The sequence below is a fragment of the Anomaloglossus baeobatrachus genome, chromosome 4, assembly GCF_048569485.1.
Source record: "Anomaloglossus baeobatrachus isolate aAnoBae1 chromosome 4, aAnoBae1.hap1, whole genome shotgun sequence".
NCBI lineage: Eukaryota > Metazoa > Chordata > Amphibia > Anura > Aromobatidae > Anomaloglossus > Anomaloglossus baeobatrachus.
Window position 1 is genome coordinate 366,270,696 of NC_134356.1, and position 23,747 is coordinate 366,294,442.

The 23,747-nt window shown below is 42.4% G+C and overlaps 1 protein-coding gene across 1 annotated transcript in view; it reads left to right on the top strand.

Annotated features, from left to right (window-relative positions):
* The window catches only part of LAMB4 (laminin subunit beta 4), a 225,831-nt gene that overhangs the window by 113,482 nt on the left and 88,602 nt on the right, over nucleotides 1–23,747 (top strand). Inside the window, exons 19-20 of the mRNA XM_075343475.1 lie at nucleotides 4,318–4,461; nucleotides 4,664–4,895. Of these exons, the coding sequence (XP_075199590.1) occupies nucleotides 4,318–4,461; nucleotides 4,664–4,895 (376 nt within the window). The remainder of the gene's footprint in view (nucleotides 1–4,317; nucleotides 4,462–4,663; nucleotides 4,896–23,747) is intronic.

Genomic DNA, 23,747 nt, shown 5'->3' on the forward strand with positions numbered 1-23,747 from the left:
ACGAAATATTGCACATACGCCTCATGTGACTCAGGGAACGTCAGAGACGGAAAGAGACAGACAGGGAAAGAGACAGAAGGGGAAAGAGTCAGACCTGGAAAGAGACAGCCGGGGAAAGAGACAGACAGTTAGACAGATAAAGACAGAATGAGAAAGAGACAGATGGGGAAAGAAACAGACCTGGGAAAGAGACAGACCTATGAAAGAGGCAGACTTGGGAAAGAGACAGACAAGGAAAGAGACAGATGGGGAAAGAGACAGACCTGGAAAGAGACAGACAAGGAAAGAGACACAGAAATAGAGACAGACAGAGACAGGCAGACAGGGAAAGTGACAGGCAGCAAAAGAGACAGACAGAGTGACTGACAAAGATAGAAGGCGAAAGAGACAGATGGGGAAAGAGACAGACAGAGACAGGCAGACAGGGAAAGAGACAGACAGAGAGACAGGGAAAGACAGACAGGGAAAGAAACAGACAGAGAGACAGGAAAAGACAGACGGGGAAAAAGACAGACGGGGAAAGAGACAGACCTGGAAAGAGACACAGAGATACAGACAGATATAGACAGACAGGGAAAGTGATAGGCAGGGAAAGTGAAAGGCAGGGAAAGAGACAGACAGGGAAACAGACAGACCTGGGAAACAGACAGACCTGGAAAGAGACAGACCTGGAAAGAAACAAATGGACAAAGAGACAGACGGGCAAAGAGACAGACAAGCAAAGAGACAGATGGGTAAAGAGACAGATGGGTAAAGAGACAGATGGCCAAAGAGACAGACGGCCAAAGAGACAGACGGGCAAAGAGACAGACGGGCAAAGGGACAGATGGGGAAAGGGACAGACTGGGAAAGGGACAGACTGGGAAAGGGACAGACGGGGAAAGGGACAGACGGGGAAAGGGACAGACGGGGAAAGGGACAGACTGGGAAAGGGACAGACTGGGAAAGGGACAGACGGGGAAAGGGACAGACGGGGAAAGGGACAGACGGGGAAAGGGACAGACGGGTAAAGGGACAGACTGGGAAAGTGACAGACGGGAAAAGGGACAGACGGGGAAAGGGATAGAGAGACAGACATACACACACAGACACATAGAGAGAGAGAGACAGAGAGACTGATACAGACAGAGATAGACACAGAGACATAGACACAGACAAACACACAGAAACAGACAGGGAAAGAGACATAGAGACAGAGACAGACAGACAGAGACTGGGAGAGAGAGAGACAGACAGAGACTGGGAGAGAGACAGACAGTTACAATCCCAGGCAACGCTCAGATACTACAGCCAGTAGTTGTATAAAAATGAATAAATAATTTTAAAAAATGATGTAGCTCTTTGCAGTATTTTTGATTCTCAGCACAGAAAAAGCGGACGGCTATGGGCTGCCACCCCCATCTGTCTCGCTTTACCTAGCTGGCGATCAAAATACAGGTAAGCCCATTAATTTTTTTTTTTTTATTTAAAAAAATAATTTAAAAAAAACTGCTTGTGCTCCCGCCGTATTTTGATTGACAGTCAGGTAAAGCCAGGCAGCTTGGGGCTGGGATTATCGGCCCCTGGAAATGGCGCATTGTTTCTTAGTGCCATTTCCAGGTGCTCTACCAAGCTGTCCAGTGGCCCTGGTGATGCTGACACACTGGGTAATAAAGGGGTTAATACCAGCTTTGTATTCTCAGATGGTACTAAGCCCAAAATTCATGGTGTCATGCCAAACTAGACATGGCCACCATGAATTTCTAGAAATCAGTAAAAAAAAACAACACAGAGAATTTTTTTTTATTAGAAATAAAACAATAAAAACATTTAGAGACTTATTAAAAGATCCTTAGTCCAACGTAATCCACAGGGAACCATGTCAGCTTCATCTTTCTGTTCAGACAGTCTATACACAGTGAGAAGCAAAGAAACCCATGTCAGTTCTGCTACATCGCTCTCTACAGAGCAGGCTGACACTGAGGGTTTGACTCGTGCAGTCTTGCAATGCATCACCCCACACTGTCTGACAATCTCCCCACAGGAGCACATCAGCTGCATGGAAACACATGCAGCCGACCGCTCCTGTGGGGAGATTGTGCGCCATGATGCGACATTCGCACAGTGACAATGAAAGTTCAGTTACCAGGACCTTCAATATAAGCCAATCAACATTCACACCAGACGGTCACATGCTATGACGTCATTGAAGGTCCTGCAAGTCACTGCTGGTTACTGGCGGCACAGCAATGATCGGACTCAGAAGCAGGAGCGGCCGGGAGTCTGCAGGATGCATCGCAGGACCTGTAAGTAAAATGACAATGTTTTTTAATAATGTGCTTTTTTTTTTACAGCCCATGACCCGATCTGAACCCAATCTGGACCAGATCTGTAACATGAGCTTCCCAGGAAAGCCCTAGGTCGGGTACACGCTTAGTATGTGATCGGTACGATCCCCGATCTTTACAGATCAGGATCGCCTATCCCTAGTCTCCATTCTTTTTCTATAGGGCACTAAAATTCACTATTCTGTCACATTTTATGATAAACTTGGCATTACATATTGCATGGTATATACAGTGCTGGCCAAAAGTATTGGCACCCCTGCAATTCTGTCAGATAATACTCAGTTTATTCTTGAAACTGATTGCAATCACAAATTCTTTGGTATTATTATCTTCATTTATTTTGCTTGCAATGAAAAAAACACAAAAGAGAATGAAACAAAAATCAAATCATTGATCATTAAACACAAAACTCCAAGAATGTGCCAGACAAAAGTATTGACACCCTTAGCCTAAGGCTATGTGCACACATGTGCGTATTGCATGCAGTTACGCTGCGTTCTGCACCGCAGCGTAACTGCATGTGTCCTGCGTCCCCTGCACAGTCTATGGAGATTGTGCAGGAGCCGTGCGCACGTGGCATATTAGAACGCAGCGATTCGGCTGCTGCCCGAATCGCTGTGTTCTAAGAAGTGACATGTCACTTCTTCTGTGCGGTTTGCATGCTGTCTATAGGGAGAGGCAGCATGCAGAGCGCACGTTCTCTGCTGGCACCATGCGCTTCAGAATGGAGCTTTTCAGCTGCGCTCTGAAGCGCACCTTTTAGGTGCGGTGCAGAGCGCACACGTGTGCACATAGCCTAATACTTGGTTAGGCTACCCCAAAACATCAAGGAACCTCCGACATGTTTGACTGTAGGGACCGTGTTCTTTTCTTTGAATGCCTCTTTTTTTTTTCCTGTAAATTCTATGTTGATGGCTTTTCCCAAAAAGCTCTACTTTTGTCTCATCTGACCAGAGAACATTCTTCCAAAACGTTTTAGGCTTTCTCAGGTAAGTTTTGGCAAACTCCAGCCTGGCTTTTTTATGTCTCGGGGTAAGAAGTGGGGTCTTCCTGGGTATCCTACCACACAGTCCCTTTTCATTCAGACGCCAACGGATAGTACGGGTTGACACTGTTGTACCCTCGGACTGCAGGGCAGCTTGAACTTGTTTGGATGTTAGTCGAGGTTCTTTATCCACCATCCGCACAATCTTGCGTTGAAATCTCTCGTCAATTTTTCTTTTCCTTCCACATCTAGGGAGGTTAGCCACAGTGCCATGGGCTTTAAACTTCTTGATGACACTGCACACCGGAGACACAGGAACTTTCAGGTCTTTGGAGATGGACTTATAGCCTTCAGATTGCTCATGCTTCCTCACAATTTGGATTCTCAAGTCCTCAGACAGTTCTTTGGTCTTCTTTCTTTTCTCCATGCTCAATGTGGTACACACAAGGACACAGGACAGAGGTTGAGTCAACTTTAATCCATGTCAACTGGTCGCAAGTGTGATTTAGTTATTGCCAACACCTGTTAGGTGCCACAGGTAAGTTACAGGTGCTCTTAATTACACAAAATAGAGAAGCATCACATGATTTTTCAAACAGTGCCAATACTTTTGTCCACCCCCTTTTTTATGTTTGTTGTGGAACTATATCCAATTTGGCTTTATGACAATTTTTTTTATTTATTTTTCATTGAAGACAAATTAAATGAAGATAATAATACCAACGAATTTGTGATTGCAATCATTTTCAAGAATACACTGAGAATTATCTGACAGAATTGCAGGGGTGCCAATACTTTTGGCCAGCACTGTATATATATGGTATATATATATATATATATATATATATATATATATATATATATATATGCAAGATATAGAATTGTATTTAATTCACAGTGTGTAAAAGTATTACAAGCCTTTTGTTTGCTGTTGATTTATTTATCCAATAGCCAATAAAATTTTAGAATTGAAAATAACAGGAACATTTTATCTCTCACTGACAGAATGCACATGTAATCCAGACGGATCTATAAGTTCGATCTGCAGTAAGATTGGCGGAAAATGTCAATGCAAACTTAATGTGGTTGGAAGCTGCTGTGACAGATGTGCTGTGGGCAGCTATGGATTTGGCCTTAATGGTTGCCAAGGTATGAAAATCATACAATATTCTGTGAGTACATGTTGTGGAGGATACAGAAACATCCTCAATACTCCGATTCAGAAGTCCAAGAAAATGTTGTTGCAGGTAGTCGTTGTCAGACATAAAGCTCTAATTTTCCATTTGAAATTCCCTAAATAAATAAATAAAGGAAAAAAAGAAAAAACATTCCTTTCTGTTTCATTTTATAGAATGTGACTGTGATAGCAAAGGATCAATAAGCACATTGTGTGACCAGGTGACTGGACAGTGTGCTTGCCGCACAGACGTACAAGGACGGCGCTGTGACAGCTGCTTGCCTGGATATTATGGATTTCCAAACTGCCAACCCTGTAAATGCAATGGCAATTCAGAGATCTGTGACCCAGTAACTGGCGCTTGTAAGAGCTGCAAGGGATTTACAAAGGGAAACAACTGTGAACGGTACGGAAACATGGCAGTGTAAACATGTGTGTGCTGACAATGGCTTTGTCTTTAGGATAGTTACACTTCAAGTTCAATTTTTAAATGAATTCAACTGTTATAGTGAAAATTCTGGAATATACTGATATACTTTTCTTTATATTTTGAATCATTTCCTTTTTGCCATTTCTAAAAACCACAAACCATTATTTGGTGATGTGTCAGTCTACTTTAAGATGCCAAAATTCACCAAAGGAAAATATTTTTGAAAGAAATATGGCTACATGATGGGGAAAATATAAGAGAGCTATCTAACATACCACATAGTAGCATTTATATCTACATTGTACATAGAAATTATTCTGATAGATAAACCTTATGTCCGTTGTGTCTCTTATATTTTCTTTTACAATTGTGTTAAGGACATGATGATTTTAGGACATTTATTAATATATATAACTTAAGAGGCATGTGATAAGACTTATCCATCAGACTCCTCCTATTAAAAAAACTGTTTCCCATGGTCTGATGGGCAGGTCTGGTCTCAGGATCCTCCATCAGTATGGATTAAAGGGTACTTTACACGCTCCGACATCACTCTACCGATATATCGTCGGGGTCACGTTGTTAGTGACGCACATCCGGCGCCAGTAGCGACATCGCAGCGTGTGACACCAAGGAGCGACGATCAACGATCGCAAAATTGTTCAAAAACATGGATCGTTGACACGTCGCTCCTTTCCTTAATATCGCTGCTGCTACAGGTACGATGTTGTTCGTCATTCCTGCGGCAGCACACATCACTATGTGTGACACCGCAGAAATGACGAACATCTCCTTACCTGCGTCCACCGGCAATGAGGAAGGAAGGTGGTGGGCGGGATGTTATGTCCCGTTCATCTCCGCCCCTCCGCTTCTATTGGCCGGCCGCTTAGTGACGCCGCAGTAACGTCGCTATGATGCCAAACGCACCTCCCCCTTGAGGGAAGGATTGTTCAGTGGTCACAGCGACGTCAGTATGTATCGTATGTGCGTGTGACGCTGCCGTAGCGATAATGTTCGCTACAGCAGCGATCACCACATATCGCACCAACAATGGGGGCGGGTGCTATCGCGCTCGACATCGCTAGCAATCACTAGCGATGTCGCAGCGTGTAAAGCACCCTTAAGAACAATGGTACTGTGCAGTCTATGATGAAGGATACACTAACTGGTAGGCAGCAGTTCACAAGAAATTAAAATCTGTAAAATGTATATATTAATGAGCCAGATAAAAACATTTCCCAAACATATTTATTAAAATACATATACAGCCTTTTATTGCCATGTAGAACAAGTGTATAATTACTTGTCATTGCATTGTAAATGTTGATGCTACCATATGAAGGACTGAACAGTCTTTGTCTTCAGATTACCACTGCTGGACCTCATAGACTCTTTTACCAGAGAACCCTTACATAGCCCAGAATTGATATCACTATATTTCATGCCATAACCAGGACTAATTTAGCATTATACACTTAATTAATTGTATCTTTCACATTTCAGGTGTATTGATAATTATTATGGTAATCCATTACTGGGACAACCATGTCGCCCGTGCATGTGTCCGGGTTCTCCTACCAGCAAGAAATATTTTGCAGATTCTTGTACACAAAACAATAAGACTATGGAGGTGACTTGCAATTGTCTTGAAGGTTATACAGGTAACTATAGATTAAATTCAATATCAGATTATGAAACATTTTGCATGAATGTTTACAATTTTATCATCCTTTATAATACATAACAAATGATGAGATATTCAATATGGTTTTCTCTAACCAGAGATCAGATTATGGGAGCTCACGTCACCACTATAAAATAGAAACTAAAGGCCCCGTTAAATGCAGCGACGTATCTAACGATATATCGCCGGGGTGACGGATTCCGTGACGCACATCCGGCATTGTTAGCAACGTCGTTGCGTGTGACATGCACGAACGACCGTTAACGATGGAAAATACTCACCAAATCGTCTATCGACACGTCGTTCATTTTCAAAAAATTGTTGATTGTTGAGGGCGCAGGTTGTTCGTCATTCCCGAGGCAGCACACATCGCTATGTGTGACACCTCGGGAACGATGAACTGCAGCTTACCTGCGGCCGCTGGCAATGAGGAAGGAAGGAGGTTGGCGGGATGTTACGGGTGCTCATCTCCGCCCCTCCGCTTCTATTGGGTGGCCGCTTAGTGACACCGCACAAACCGCCCCCTTAGAAAGGAGGTGGTTCGCCGGCCACAGCGACGATGCTAGGCGGGTAAGTCCGTGTGACGGCTCTTAACGATATTGTGCGCCACGGGCAGTGATTTGCCCATGACCACAACCGACGGGGGCGGGTGCTTTCACCAGCGACATTGCTAGCGATGTCGCTGCGTGTAAAGCCCCCTTAAGCCTATAGATCACATGGCTCACAGCAAACCTTTCTAATTTCAAGGGCAACCAGCTATATATATATACAAATGGCACAGTGGAATCATTAAAAATAACAATTCTTCAGTAAAGCAATGTACATGCACTGTTTGTATGTGGATTTGTGGGTAAAATGCTGCAGATTTAAACTACCGTTTATATACCGTATGTATTTTGCTTAATCTTTCCACTGTATTCCTTATTTACTTAGGAAAGAACTGTGATGAATGTCCTGATGGCTTTTATGGGAACATAGAGGAAGGGGAAGAGTGTTTACCATGTCAGTGCAATAACAACATCAATGTGAAAGATCCTAACTCGTGTGATAAGATTACAGGGGAGTGCGTGCTGTGTATGAAAAACACATACGGTCCGAACTGTGAATCATGTCTACCCGGTTTCTTTGGATCAGGACTTAATCAAAACTGTACAGGTAAGTTTAGGTTACTCACTTATGGGCTGGATTAGTCAGATTCTGTACTGCAATGCCCATTTTCAATAGAAGTAAAATATATCTTTGTACCGTGTTAGCCAGTAGAGAAAAAAATTGTTTAAAAGAACAGAGAGTCCTCAGTGGTTGATACCTTTTAATGGCTAACTGAAAAGATGGTAATAATTGCAAGCTTTCGAGACTACTCAGGTCTCTTCATCAGGCATGGTATAACACAAAATCTCTCTCTCTTCAGATTTTGTGTTATACCATGCCTGATGAAGAGACCTGAGTAGTCTCGAAAGCTTGCAATTATTACCATCTTTTCAGTTAGCCATTAAAAGGTATCAACCACTGAGGACTCTCTGTTCTTTTAAACAATTCATTTTCAATAGAAAATCCTGTGCAGTGTTTGCATCTTAAAGCTGTCCAGTGTGATGTCACATGAGAGCTTCACACTTCAGTTTTTTACAGATTCCTAGTTTATTTTCTTTACTAATATAGTCTAATGTTTTCACCACCAAAATTTTACAATCCTTTTATTGGCCAACTTTTTTTTATTTTTTTTTCTGTGCATGTCCAGTGTTGGAAAAATAGAATGGTTCAAGTCCCACCAAGGACAACATCTGCAAGGAGTTTGTGTGTTCTCCCCGTGTTTTCTGGGTTTCCTCTGGATTCTCCACACATACTGATAGGGAATTTAGACTGTGAGCCCCATTGGGAGCAGTGATGATCACATCTGTAAAGCGCTATGGATTTAATGGTGCTATATAGGTAAATCAATAAATAAATAAACTAGAGCACCTATAACTAAAAAGACAATTTATCAGCCAAATGAACATACACAGGAAAGGAGATGATCATGTCTGTGGCTACATCATTCAAGCATATGAGAAACAGCAAGATATTAACCAGTTCATCGATGGAGACCACACATCTTTTAAAAATCTGATTTTACTCGACAGTAGCTAGATGACAACTGTATACATTAGATAGAGGGCACATATAGTCTTGTACATTTCATTTGCACAGTGTTTGTATAAACATTCTGTTCACCTCCTCCAGCCTCCACTAGTCTTACTTGTTCCACCACAACACAGCCTAGCATCACAGTATAGTCCGTGAAAGTCATATTACCTCCAGTGGTTCCGCATCTTCTCGCTCTTAAAAGCATATCGCCAATATGGCTAAACCTAGCTTGAAGCTTATTAATGCTTAGGGAATTCCCACACTCACTTTATTTCACGTTCTGCTCCATCCTGTACCAGGACCTGTCTCACTCGGTCATTTTCTCTTAAGATCAGTCTTGTGACCTGACTCCATTAGATCACTCTGTAACTCGGACAACTGTTACTCTCTTTAGTTGTGCAGTCCTCAGGACCTTACTATCCACATGCTTGGTCTTCACTTTCACTAAGGACACCCATGTCATGCAACTTCCCAACAGCCAGACTTTAGGTCTTCTTCATTGAACACTGGGCCCTAGCTGAACCCCTGACAGGAACACTTATGTCTCTGCACTAGCCCCCCTGATATGAGCTAGTCACGACCATTAACTCTTTCTCACCCTACTTATTGCCTGTTTCTGGGCAGAACGCAGTTTCATCACAATAAGGCTATGTGCGCACGTTGCGTATTTGCATGCAGTTACACTGCGATCTGCATCGCAGCGTAACTGCATGCGTCCTGCGTCGCCTGCATAATCTATGAAGATTATGCAGGAGACGTGCACACGTGGCGTATTAGAGCACAGCCCTTCAGCTGCTGCCCAAAGCGCGCGTTCTAAGAAGTGACATGTCCCTTCTTTCCTGCGCTCTGCATGCAGTCCCCACTCTGTCTATGGGAGGGGCTGCACTCAGAGCGCATGGAATCGGCTTTTTTTTTTCATTACGGACTCTTTCTGCAGCGATTTGAAGCGCACGTGTGCTGTTCAAATCGCTGCAGAAATTTCGGCAGGACAGAACGCTACGTGTGCACATAACCTAATACATTATAGTGCATCACAACACAATTCACATTTCACAATAATACACAACATAATACACATTACACTTTATATAATATTGATAATATTGGTGTCTTCAAGGTGAAAGGGGGAAGTAATTCCATCTCCTTACATTTCCCCATCCTTTAATAATGTTTGTCCTTGACCATCTGGAAAATCTGGAAGACATCAATGCACAACACCACACATACAAAATTTTAATCAACACAATGTCTTCCTGCGTTTCTTCTCCAGAACATTGAACCAAACCTACTCATCTTGGACCCTGGATCCACAATGTCCAGGTATCTTTGCTAGCACAAGTTCATCTGTACATTTGACCTATTTGATATCGATCCTTGAAAACCTTTTTGACCATTCCTTTAAGTCTATATATCACAGTCCATCCTTGTAAGGGCAGTCCTTCACATCTATTGCATACTCCATATCTCCCACTAATCCATAGAATGGGGACATAGTCCTGTCCCCGTGACAGGCTCACAGTCCCTTAGGAACAAAGTCCATCCTGGATTGGGCAAAGTGACTGGTGAAGGACATGCAGCCCACTCATGGCTTCAAAGTCCATCAATCCAGCGGGGAGTGCATAACATGCACAAATAAACTGGGAAAAGGGTTAAAATAAACTCCAAGCATCTGTAGCTTCAACATGGGAGAAGTTATTGACATGTAGGGCTTTGGCCCAATGATTCATGGATTATTTGAGGACTTTAAACAGTCTAGCTTCTGCAACAAGCACAACATGGCCTCCTCAGCATCCGACTTCATTGCTTTTGCTGTAAAGGGTCCTAAACCAACCATATTTAGATCCAGGTGTTCCTGTCCTCCATTCTCTGCACATACATGGCTGAGTGAGCAACTTGTGCCACACGTGCCAGGGCCAGATTGGCTGCTACCTCCCATAGTCCCATAGTCCTATGATCTTCTTTTTCTATGCTGGACCATGGTGACTCAAAGCAGTCTTCCCACTGTTACTCCTTACTCAAGCCTCCAGGCCTCCACAGCCCTAAGAAAGTGTACCTCTCATTGAGGTAGCACTGCCATAGGTGATCCTTCCTTCTCCGATGTCATCCTGAATATCGCTATTGTGAAGCACCATCACAGCCTGACTTCCTTTAAGAATTGGACCTGCTCTCAAAGCTGTAAACTGGGACTGCAGCGAAGAGAGCTGGCATTCAAATACATTTTATCCCAGGTGCTCTCCTCCACCAAGAAGCCATAGCCCCTTCCATGGTCAGAGTAGATTACCACCCCCCTGGTCTTCCACTTTTCTAAGACTGTCCAACTGAGCCCATGCCCACTCTTCTCTCTGATTTTTATCTCGAACCACATCCATGATCCATTTTGCCCTGGTGATAAAAGGCTTCCCTTTGGGGTTTGTGATTCCCTAGGGGTCAGAACCTCTGGCAGGATTAGGACCTTTATCGGGACTAGGACTTCCAATGGGGTTGATGAGCAACTCACCAGCAACTGAGCATGCAAGGCCTCCAGTCACTTGGCCCTTCTGCGGGCCATGGACAAAGTTGGGGTGTAAGGCTTGGCTTCCAAATGGAGCTCACTCTCAGGGGATCAGATGACATTCTCTGCTAAGCCACCCTGCCTTACCACCTTTGACAGGAGATCCATCAACGTCCGCCCCACTCACTGTGTCCTGGTCCTCCTTTGGCAAGCACCCCAAACCATGGATCTCTATCTGCCATCTCAAGGCTCTGCTTCTCTCCCGACTCTCCACAATCAAATGACATTATCCCACCCACCTCTTGGTAGCCTCTGTCATAACTGCACCTTGCCTTTGGTGGAGTTTCTTTCTGCTCACCATCCTGTTTCTTTTATCCTGCATCCCCACCTTTTATCCTGTGTCAATCTGCAATGGGTGGGCCGCCTTCTTCAACTTTTCTCTACAGGAACAGGCACTCCTCACATTGAACTGACATTTCCAGGAGAGGCATCCCCCTTCAGGAGGCATAACTTCTGCAGGGGTGGACAGATCTTTGCGACCTTTCACTTCCATAACACCCACAATTGGCAGAACCCTCTTTTTTCACTGCCACTAACCACCATTTCACAGTACACATTCGGCACCATTTAAGACTGTATAACGGTCAACAGATTCATTGAAACGTGGGTCTTGCCCACAACAATTAAACCACCTGGCTGCAAGATTTGATCCTACAAGTCTGCACCAAGCTTAGTGATGCATGGGGTGGTAGCCATGGGCAAGGTAGTAGTCTTTAGTTCCCCATCATGCTACATGACAATGGAGATCCTGGCTGGACATGTGGTTTTGCTTTAAGGAGAGGATACGACTTTGCAGGCTATATAATGCTGAAAGATTTGGCTTGCCAGGACCAAATATTAACCAGTCCATCAATGGAGACTACAAGTTCAATAAAAACATCATTTTACTCAATAGTAACTGGATGACAATGTATACATTAGATAGAGGGCACATATTTTTTTCTACGTTTCATTTGCAGTGTCTCTCTACACATTCTCATCATCTCCTTCACTTCACCTGTTCCAGCCTCCACTAATCTCACTTGTTTAATCACAACCTAGCTTATCACCATAGTACAGTAGTGAAACTTATATTCTCCTCCAGTAGTTACACATCTTTTCCCTGTTAAAGGGATATTGACAGAATGCCTTACTGATGCGTCGGGAACTCCCTAACCTTGTTTCACATTCTGCTCTGTCGTGTACCAATACCCCACTCACTCGGTCACTTTATCCTATGATCATTCCTGTAACCCGACTGCCTTAGATCACTCTGTAGCTAGGTCCACTCTAAAGGCCCTGTCACACACAGAGATAAATCTGCGGCAGATCTGTGGTTGCAGTGAAATTGTGGACAATCAGTGCCAGGTTTGTGGCTGGGTACAAATGGAACAATATGTCCATGATTTCACTGCAACCACAGCCAAAGATTTATCTCTGTGTGTGATGGGGCCTTTACTCTCTCAGTTTTGTTCTCCTCAGGATCTTACTATCAATGTCTTTGGTCTCCATTCTTACTGAGGACATCCATATCATGCGGCCTGCCAACTGCCAGACCTTAGGTCTGCTTCACTGGAGAGCCGGGTCCTATCTGAACGTCTTACAGGAAAATGTCCTCTGTCACTGCAATAGGCCCTCCTACAATGGTCTAGTTCTAACCATTAACTCTTTCATACCATATTCAATGCCTGTTGCTGGGCAGAACTCCGCTTCATCACAGTACAGTGTAAAATATTACATTGCATCACGTCACGATTCCCATTACACATTAATGCACAACATAATTACATTATAACAATGACATTGGTGTATTCCAGGGGAAACGGGGCAGACGGGAAAACTGGAAGATTTTGTTGACCATAGTCAGTGGCAGACCTAGAGGTCTAATATTCCACTGGAAATTACATAAATAAAAACAGAAAAAAAAACATTTTACATGTTTCATTTTACAGAATGTGACTGTGATAGCAAAGGGTCAATGAGCATATTATGTGATGAGGTGACTGGACAGTGCGAATGCCGCAAAAACATACGAGGACGGCGCTGTGACAGATGCTTGCCTGGATATTATGGATTTCCAAATTGCCGACGCTGCAAATGCAATGGAAATTCAGAAATATGTGACCCAGTAACTGGCGCTTGTAAGGGCTGCAAGGGATTTACAAATGGAACCAACTGTGAACGGTACGGAAACATGGCAACGTAAAAATGTGTGTGTGCAGACCATGGATTTGTCTTTTGAATATTCAAATATCTAGTTTAGCATTAAAAGAATTATACTGTTATAGTAAAATGTATATAATGTGCTAATATTCATAGTATATCATTATATATTGAAAAATGTGTAATTGTGTAAACCTAGTTTAAGTGAAAAAATTCTGTAAAAAAATTGAAAAACAAAATGGCAGCATAATGAGGAAGAATATACAATTCTCAGCATAAATAAGTACACCCCCTTTGAAAAGTAACATTTTAATCAATATCTCACTGAATTAAATACATTTTTCAAATTGCCGACAAGACTGAGATTCATAGAACATTTTTTTCACCCACAACATTAAAGTAATATTTATAATATAACTTTCATTACAAAATCTCAGTTTTACTCAAATTAGTTGTTCCAAATAGGAATACACCGACCCCACATCAAAACAACTTCATCTAATATTGTGTATGACGTCCATGATTTATTCTATGACAGAACAAAGTCTTCTAGTCATAGAATGAACAATTTGCTGTCATATTGCAACATCTATCTTTTTTGAAGAATGACCTCCTTTAGAGCCTGGATGCTGGTTGGAGAGTCATGACAACTTCCCTTTTTAGAATCCCCCATAGGTGTTCCATTGAGTTCATATCAGGAGACATATCTGCCCACGGAATCACTTTCTCTCTGTTCAAAAATGCAACAGATGTTTGTTATGGATCATTGTTATAGAGTTCACTGAAAAAAAATATACCTTTAAAAAATACCTTTTAATTACGGTATATCTTTTATTTGTTGACAAAGATATACATTGTATGCACAATTATTAAGTATGTGAGTATTTTGACTATATTATAATTTTTATGCATATTTTCCAAATTGAAGCTCTATAAACTTGAATGCTAATTGGTTTGAAACAGATCAGATGATGTGTATTTGTGTAATGAAGGAAAAATTAATTTAGTAAAAGTGCAGTGCCTACAATGAAACATGGTGGTGGCAGTGTCCTTATGTGAGACTGAATTAGCATTGCTAGTGTCGAGGAGCTAAATTTCATTATCATGAATTCACAGGCATACTGGTCTATACTGAAAGAGAATCTACAACCACCACTCTATGCCTTTTGCACTTTTCCTACATAACAATGATCCGGCGTTTCACCGTATAATAATAATATGTATATTTAGGAAATCTATTCAGTTCACCGAATAAAATATACCTTTAACAAAATACATTTTAATTATGTCTTTTAAAATGACTGTACTAGTCACACAGAAAATTTACTTTAATGCAATTAAACAACAACCAGTACATAAAGGTAACCAAAAAAAAAAGGGGCGGGATTGTGCAGTAGATGGTATAATTACCCTGAATCTGACCCTACTGAGCCCCGCCTACCCATGGATCTTTATGCACCCTAGGGTTCAAGTGGTGCCCCCGTTCCTCAGAGGATGTCCCTTTCTGAACCTGTTACACCCTATTTGACATGTATGTGTAATTTTGGGGTAATAAGAAATATTCAGAGCCCCCTAAAAATAAGTTCTTCACCAACCTTATATGCTAAATAATCCTAGTCTAGACTAAGTGTGGGTACTACTTCTAATCTATGTCTAAGTGAGGGTTTATCCCCCTTCCAGACACCTTATCATAGTAGTATTATTAAACCAGTATATACAGTCTTCTTTCAGTATGCTCTGTTTATGTATACATTGGCAAAAAAATTCTCACAATTGTAATAGCTCGGTGAGAACATACACTGTCCTGCACCTCAAGTTATATATATTTGTGGGCCAAATTCCCACCTAAGGACAATGCCACCACCATGTTTCATTGTAGGCACTGCTCTTTTACTAAATTTATTTTTACTTGATAACACAAATACACATCATCTGATCTGTTTCAAACCAATTAGCATTCAAGTTTATAGAGCTTCAATTTGGAAAATATGCATAACAATTATAATATAGTCAAAATACTCACATACTTAATAATTGTGCATACAATGTATATCTTTGTCAAGATGTGACTTGTTAGATAATGAGGGATAGGGGCCTCTATGCTGTCTCTCATGCTAGGGGCCTTATGTTATCCCTAATCTCATGGACACTGTTAATGCTGGAGATGCCTGAGTCCCATTCCTGGCTCTGCTCCTGACCAGACCTAGTCTGATTTCCCCCCCTCCCTATAAGGAAGGAGGAGGCAGGAGTGTTATGTTAAACACAGATGAAGACAGACAAGGGGAAACCAAAATTCTGACATACTGCACATAGATACACAGGATAGGAGGATAATAGACAAACTAAGACAAACTATAGCTGGCATAAGAGGAAGGACCCAGCCAGCATATATATGCGGGGAACAGATGTGATAGGCTCCCTCACAACACATAATCAAAGAGAGTAAACAAGCAGACTAGCATAGATTAACTCTGGCTAGAATGCCAATGAATCAGCACAAAGCAAGCTGACACCCGAGTCTACCTGTGTTGCTCCCAGACACCAAAAAAACTCTTAGGTGGGATGTCAGAATCAGCCATGTGAACTGGACCTGACACCACTATGAAAATTAGTGAAAATAGAGAAAATCTCTGTGTAACAATGTTAGGATCATTATTGATAATATAATTGTATTGAAAGCATTAAACTTAGCATTTCAAACTTAATTAATTGTATGCTTTACATCTTAGGTGTATTGATAATTATTATGGTAATCCATTACTGGGACAACCATGTCGCCCGTGCATGTGTCCGGATTCTCCTACCAGCAAGAAATATTTTGCATATTCTTGTAAACAAAACAATAAGACTATGGAAGTGACCTGCAATTGCTTTGAAGGTTATACAGGTAACTACAGAGTAAATTAGATTGTGAAACATTTTGAACAAATGTGTACAATTTTATCATCCTTTATAATACATAATAAATGATCAGATATTCATAGTTTTCTGTGACCAGAGATCACTGATCTATTTCACTATGGGAGGTCACATGCGCATAATGAAATTCAACCTAAACCTATAGGTCACATGCCTTATAGCAAAACCTTTGTGATTTCAAGGGTAACAAACTATGTGTTCAAAATGCATAATGGAAGGAATCAGTACCAAAAACAATTGATTGGTAAGGCAAAGGACGTGCGCTCTTTGTATGGCTATTTGAGGGTGAAATGCTGCAGATTTATGCTAGTTTAAAGGGTTGGTCCACTACTCGGATAATTTTTTTCTCATTCTCCTTGCTAGCCCCTATTAAAATAAAAAAGTTTATACTTACCTCCGTGAAAGCGCCATTCCAGCAATGTTGCACTCGAGTTCCTGGAGCTCACATGAGGTTGCTGCGTCACCTAAACCCCTCACCCAGTCACCATCAGTTTCACTGTCCCCGCCTTCAAACATATAAGTAATCAACAGGAAGTAAGCGGCCAGCCGCAACTCTCACTTCCTCTTCATTACTTTTTCGTCTGAAGGAGGGGACAGTGAAGTCGGCAGTGATTGGATGCTCTCATGATGTAACATCCTCATGTGAGCTGTGCTGGAATGGTGCCAGCAATGTAGGTGAGTATAACATTTTTTATTTTAATGGGGCAAACATGGGGGATAAGAAGGGATTGTCCAAGTAAGGGATTACCCCTTTAATATGTGTTTTGCTTTAACTTTCCACTGTATTCCTTATTTACTTAGGAAAGAACTGTGATGAATGTCCTGATGGCTTTTATGGAAACATAGAGGAAGGGGAAGAGTGTTTACCATGTCAGTGCAATAACAACATCAATGTGAAAGATCCTAACTCGTGTGATAAGATTACAGGGGAGTGCTTGCTGTGTATGAAAAACACATACGGTCCAAACTGTGAGTCATGTCTACCCGACTTCTTTGGATCAGGACTTCATCAAAACTGTACAAGTAAGTTAAGGTTATTGACTTATGGGCTTGATTAGTCAGATTCTGTACCGCACTGGCCATTTTGATAGAATATTGTCTGCAGTGTTTGCTTCCTAAAGCTGTCAAGTGTGATGTCACATGAGAGCTTCACACTTCATTTTTTTAACAGATTCCAAGTTTATTTTTTTGTCATTGTATTCTAATGTTCACCACCCAAATGTTACAATCCTTTTATTATCCCTCTTTTTATCCTTACTATGCATGCAGTCAGGCCGCCACCAGGAATTTCAAGGCCCTATACTGGCAACATTTTTGGACTCCCTTGAAATTCCACCCAGGCTCCACCCCAGCTCAGCTTCCACCCCTCAAACTTTCCACAGTCCAAACTCCACTTTTGCAAAATGTCCTCATCAATCACAGATTAACCGCTGCTCAGTTTAGCTACAGTCATGGCCAAAAGTTTTGAGAATGCTACAAATATTAATTTTTACAAAGTCTACTGCTTAAGTTTTTCTAATGGCAATTTGCATATACTCTAGAATGTCATAAAGAGTGATCAGCTTAACAGCAATTACTTGAAAAGTCAATATTGGCTAAGAAAATGAACTTTAACCCCCAAAACACATTTCAACATCATTGCATTCCTGCCTTAAAAGGAGCAGCTAACATTGTTTTAGTGATTGCTCCATTAACACAGGTGTGGGTGTTGATGAGGACAGGGCTGGCGATCAATCAGTCATGATTAAGTAAGAATGACACCACTGGACACTTTAAAAGGAGGCTGGTGCTTGGTATCATTGTTTCTCTTCAGTTAACCATGGTTATCTCTAAAGAAACACGTGCAGCCATCATTGCTCTGCACAAAAATGGTCTAACAGGGAAGAGTATCGCAGCTACAAAGATTGCACCTCAGTCAACAATCTATTGCATCATCAAGAACTTCAAGGAGAGAGCTTCCATTGTTGCCAAAAAGGCTCCAGGGCGCCCAAGAAGGACCAGCAAACGCCAGGACCGTATCTTAAAACTGTTTCAGCTGCAGAATCCGACTACCAGCAGTGCCGAGCTAGCTCAGCAATGGCAGCAGGCTGGTGTGAGTGCTTCTGCACGCACTGTGAGGCGGAGACTCTTTGAGCAAGGCCTGGTTTCAAGGAGGGCAGCAAAGAAGCCACTTCTCTCCAGAAAAAACATCAGGGACCGACTGATATTCTGCAAAAGGTACAGGGAGTGGACTGCTGAGGACTGGGGTAAAGTCATTTTCTCAGATGAATCCCCTTTTTGATTGTTTGGGACATCTGGAAAACAGCTTATTAGGAGAAGAAGAGATAAGCGCTACCACCAGTCTTGTCTCATGCCAACTGTTAAGCATCCTGAAACGATTCATGTGTGGGGTTGCTTCTCAGCCAAGGGAATCGGCTCACTCACAGTCTTGCCTAAAACACAGCCATGAATAAAGAATGGTACCAGAATGTCCTCCAAGAGCAACTTCTCCCAACTGTCCAAGAGCAGTTTGGCGCCCAACAATGCCTTTTCCAGCACGATGGAGCACCTTGCCATAAAGCAAAGGTGATCACTAAATGGCTCATGGAACAAAACATAGAGATTTTGGGTCCATGGCCTAGAAACTCCCCAGATCTTAATCCCATTGAGAACTTGTGGGCAATCATCAAGAGACGGGTGGACAAACAAAAACCAACAAATTCTGGCAAAATGCAAGCATTGCTTATGCAAGAATGGACAGCTATCAGTCAGGATTTGGTCCAGAAGTTGATTGAGAGCATGCCAGGGAGAATTGCAGAGGTCCTGAAAAAGAAGGGTCAACACTGCAAATATTGACTTGCTGCATTAACTCATTCTAACTGTCAATATAACCTTTTGGTACTCATAATATGATTACAAATATATTTCTGTATGTGTTGTAAACATCAGACAAACACAATTAAAAACCAGAGGGCAACAGATCATGTGAAAATATAATTTTGGTGTCATTCTCAAAACTTTTGGCCATGACTGTATATAGCGTAGTTGTCATTCTGTCAGCCTGTAAAAGCTGCATGCATGTTTTTTAGGGGGCTGTCAAAATGATGAACCCTGGACTAAATCATAAGCCATATGCGTGTATAATATATAACAAAACCGAAGGGCAAGAGTCCATTGTGCAAAAAACATAACTTTTATTGAACAATATTAGATCACGTACAGAAACATCAATAAAACCCATGTAATATAAGAATGCGTGAAGGGGAATGTGACGGAATAAAAAGGTCGAAAAGGTCAACTGTACACCCACAGTGACAAGATACTACTAATGGAAGAGGATATGGGCCTAAAATACAGGCAATGTTGTTATCAAAATTTTAAATTCCCCCATAATGGTCAACAATTGCACACAGAAAAGGTGTAAAAATACAATAAAAATAATTTATTATATAACGTATCTAATGCAAATAGTTAGATTCACTGTGGGTGTGCTGTGAGTAAAATGATGACAATTAAATACGACCATAGAACAAAAATGCACAAAAAGATGTTGATTTGAGGTAGCCCCCGTAACCATTACCTAATATACACTGGAGAGATGTAGAGACTAGTGATGAGCGAGTACCAAAAAGCTCGGGTGGTCGAGGCTCGAGCCGAGCATCCCAAGATACTCGTGTACTCGGCCCGAGCCCAATGTTATCCTATAGGAGACCCGAGTATTTTTATGAAATAACCCCCTGGCAGCATGTAGAAACCCTAAAAATGTCACAAAAGTCTCAGAAGAGTGCTCAAATGACATGGCAACAGCATGGGGAAGACCCCTTGAAGCATTTATCACTCAAAAGTCACAGCTGTGAACAATTTTGTCCGAGTTTTACGCCATTTTTACGGACTCACCAGAAAACCTTCCAAAATGACACCAAAATGAATTTTCATGGCGGAAATGTTAAGGGCACATACCCAATAGTGAGATAGAGATGGTGTATGTTACTTTTTGGGCTGCTTCTCACTTGCAAGTTTCTCGCAGTAGAGCAATGCGAGAAAAACTCGCATTGGAATCGGACACATGTTAGTGATTGATTATGCTCTCATTTGCGATTTTTTTTCTCAGTCCAAATGGGACTGAGAAAAAAATCGCAGCATGCTGATTTTTTGTGAGTTTCTACTGCGAGTCTCTCCAATGCAAGTCTATGGGAGCTTGTAAAAAATCGGATGTCGCGGGACGGCACTCACACCATCCTAGTGACATGCGATTTTCTAAATACATTTCTTGCATGTTTCCTAAAACACTGGAAACGAGTGATGTCTCACAATGTCTGTCAATCACTATTCTCTGTCAGTCGGTCTCTCCCTCTTGCTCTCTATTCTCTTTCTGTCGGTGGGTCACTATCTCTGTCCCTCTCTCACAGTCTGTCGGTCATTTTCCCCTCCTCTCTCATACTCACCGTTCCCCAATCCCCGGCGCGGCGCTGCACGGCATTCACACTGCTGCGGCGGCTTTTACTATTTTGAAAAAGCCGGCCGCTCATTAAACAATCTCGTATTCCCTGCTTTCCCCACCCACATGCGCCTATGATTGGTTGCAGTGAGACACGCCTCCACGCTGAGTGACAGGTGTCTCACTGCACCCAATCACAGCAGCCGGTGGGCGTGTCTATACTGTGCAGTGAAATAAATAATTAAATAATTAAAAAAAAACGGCGTGCGGTCCCCCCAATTTTAATACCAGCCAGATAAAGCCATACGGCTGAAGGCTGGTATTCTCAGGATGGGGAGCTCCACATTATGGGGAGCCCCCCAGCCTAACAATATCAGTCAGCAGCCGCCCAGAATTGCTGCATACATTAGATGCGACAGTTCTGGGACTGTACCCGCCTCTTCCCGATTTGCCCTGGTGCATTGGCAAATCGGGGTAATAAGGAGTTAATGGAAGCCCATAGCTGCCACTAAATCCTAGATTAATCATGTCAGGCATCTCCACGAGATACTTTCCATGATTAATCTGTAAGTTACAGTAAATAAACACACACACATGAAAAAATCATTTATTAGAAATAAAAAACACTAACAAATTTCATGGTTCACCAATTTAATAAGCCCCAAAAAGCCCTCCATGTCCGGCGTAATCCAGGATGGTCCAGCGTCGCTTCCAGCTCTGCTGCATGAAGGTGACTAGAGCTGCAGAATACACCGCCGCTCCTGTCAGCTCCACGCAGCAACTGAGGTGAGTAGCACGATCATCTCAGCTGTCACTGTTAGAGGATCCAGCGGTGGCCGCGAGTAACCTTAGTGACAGCTCAGCTGATTGCGCTACTCACCTCACTTGCTGCATGGAGCTGACAGGAGCAGCGGTGTCTTCTGCAGCTCCGGTCACCTTCATGCAGCAGAGCTGGAAGCGACGCTGGACCATCCTGGATTACGCCGAACATGGAGGGCTTTTTCGGGCTTATTAAAGTGGTGATCGAGGGTATATGTTTGTTTTTTTTATTTCTAATAAATGATTTTTTCAGGTGTGTGTGTGTTTATTTATTGTAACTTACAGATTAATCATGGAAGGTATCTCGGGGAGATGCCTGACATGATTAATCTAGGATTTAGTGGCAGCTATGTGCTTCCATTAACTCCTTATTACCCCGATTTGCCAACGCACCAAGGCACATAGGGAACAGCCGGGTACAGTCCCAGAACTGTCGCATCTAATGTATGCGGCAATTCTGGGCGGCTGCTGACTGATATTGTTAGGCTGGGGGCTCCCCATAACGTGGAGCTCCCCATCCTGAGAATACCAGCCTTCAGCTGTATGGCTCTATCTGGCTGGTATTAAAATTGGGGGACCGCACGCCGTTTTTTTTAATTATTTAATTATTTATTTCACTGCACAGTATAGACACGCCCACCGGCTGCTGTAATTGGGTGCAGTGAGACACCTGTCACTCAGCGTGGGGGCGTGTCTCACTGCAACCAATCATAGGCGCCTGTGGGCGGGGAAAGCAGGGAATACGAGATTGTTTAATGAGCGGCCGGCTTTTTCAAAATAGTAAAAGCCGCCGCAGCAGTGTGAATGCTGTGCAGCGCCGCACCGGGGATCGGGGATCGGTGAGTATGAGAGAGGGCTGCTAACTTCAGTCACTCAGGGGATTTGCGGTCACCGGTGAGCCCTTCACCCGAGTTCATTCTGATCGTGCGGCTCTGTCTGTGTCTGCTGTCATCTGCCATTCAGCTCTGCTACATGACTTTCAGTGTCTGCTGTCAGCGGCCATGTAGCAGAGCTGAATGGCAGATGACATACGGTAGTAAAAAATACGCATTACACACGCATTACACACGCTAGTAAAATCATTAATTTATTCAGAAAAAGCATCGCACTTGCGTTGCACTCGGACCTAACGTGAACTAAAATCAGCCGAGTTTTTTTCAGCCCAGTCGGACCGATTTTACTCGCATAGATGTGTTTCCAGCCTTTGAGATACAATAGTCCTGAGAAGGACTCTTCTGGTCACTAGCCTGTATTCCGACCTGGCTATACCCTGCCTGCCCTGCCTGTATACAGCAACAATAGTCCTGAGAAGGACTCTTCTCCTGTACTCCGACCTGGCTATACCCTGCCTGCCTGTATACAGCTACAATATTCCTGAGAAGGACTTCTGGTCACACTGTTTGCAACCCTGCATGAGGGCTGGTTCTCAAAAGAGTGCCAACATGCAGGGATGAAGACCACGAGTACAGCACGAGTATCGCGAGATTACTCGGTACCCGCCGAGTAGCCCGAGTACAGTGATACTCGTGCGAGTACCGAGTAGTGACAGGCGTACTCGCTCATCACTAGTAGAGACAAAAAGTGTCAAGTGCAAAGGTAAGATACACTGTAGGTAAAGGAATGACAAATATATAGACTGCACAAATAAGAGATGTCAATTTGAGGTAGACATAATATATTATATAAAGTGCCTAGTGCTAGAGTCCATAGGGAGTCCATAGTCCATAGAGAGTTCCAGTCGGTCACAAGTATCCCCCAAAGGATCTGAAGACCACCAACATATGCATCGCTAGGGTATCTGTTGCTTCATCAGGGAGGGAGATACTGTGTGTGTGTGTGTGTGTGTGTGTGTGTGTGTGTGTGTGTGTGTGTGTGTGTATATATATATATATATATATATATATATATATATATATATATATATACAGTCATATGAAAAAGTTTGGGCACCTCTATTAATGTTAACCTTTTTTCTTTATAACAATTTGTGTTTTTCCAACAGCTATTTCAGTTTCATATATCTAATAACTGATGGACTGAGTAATATTTCTGGATTGAAGTGAGGTTTATTGTACTAACAGAAAATGTGCAATCCATATTTAAACAAAATTTGACCGGTGCAAAAGTATGGGCACCTCAACATAAAAGTGACATTAATATTTTGTAGATCCTCCT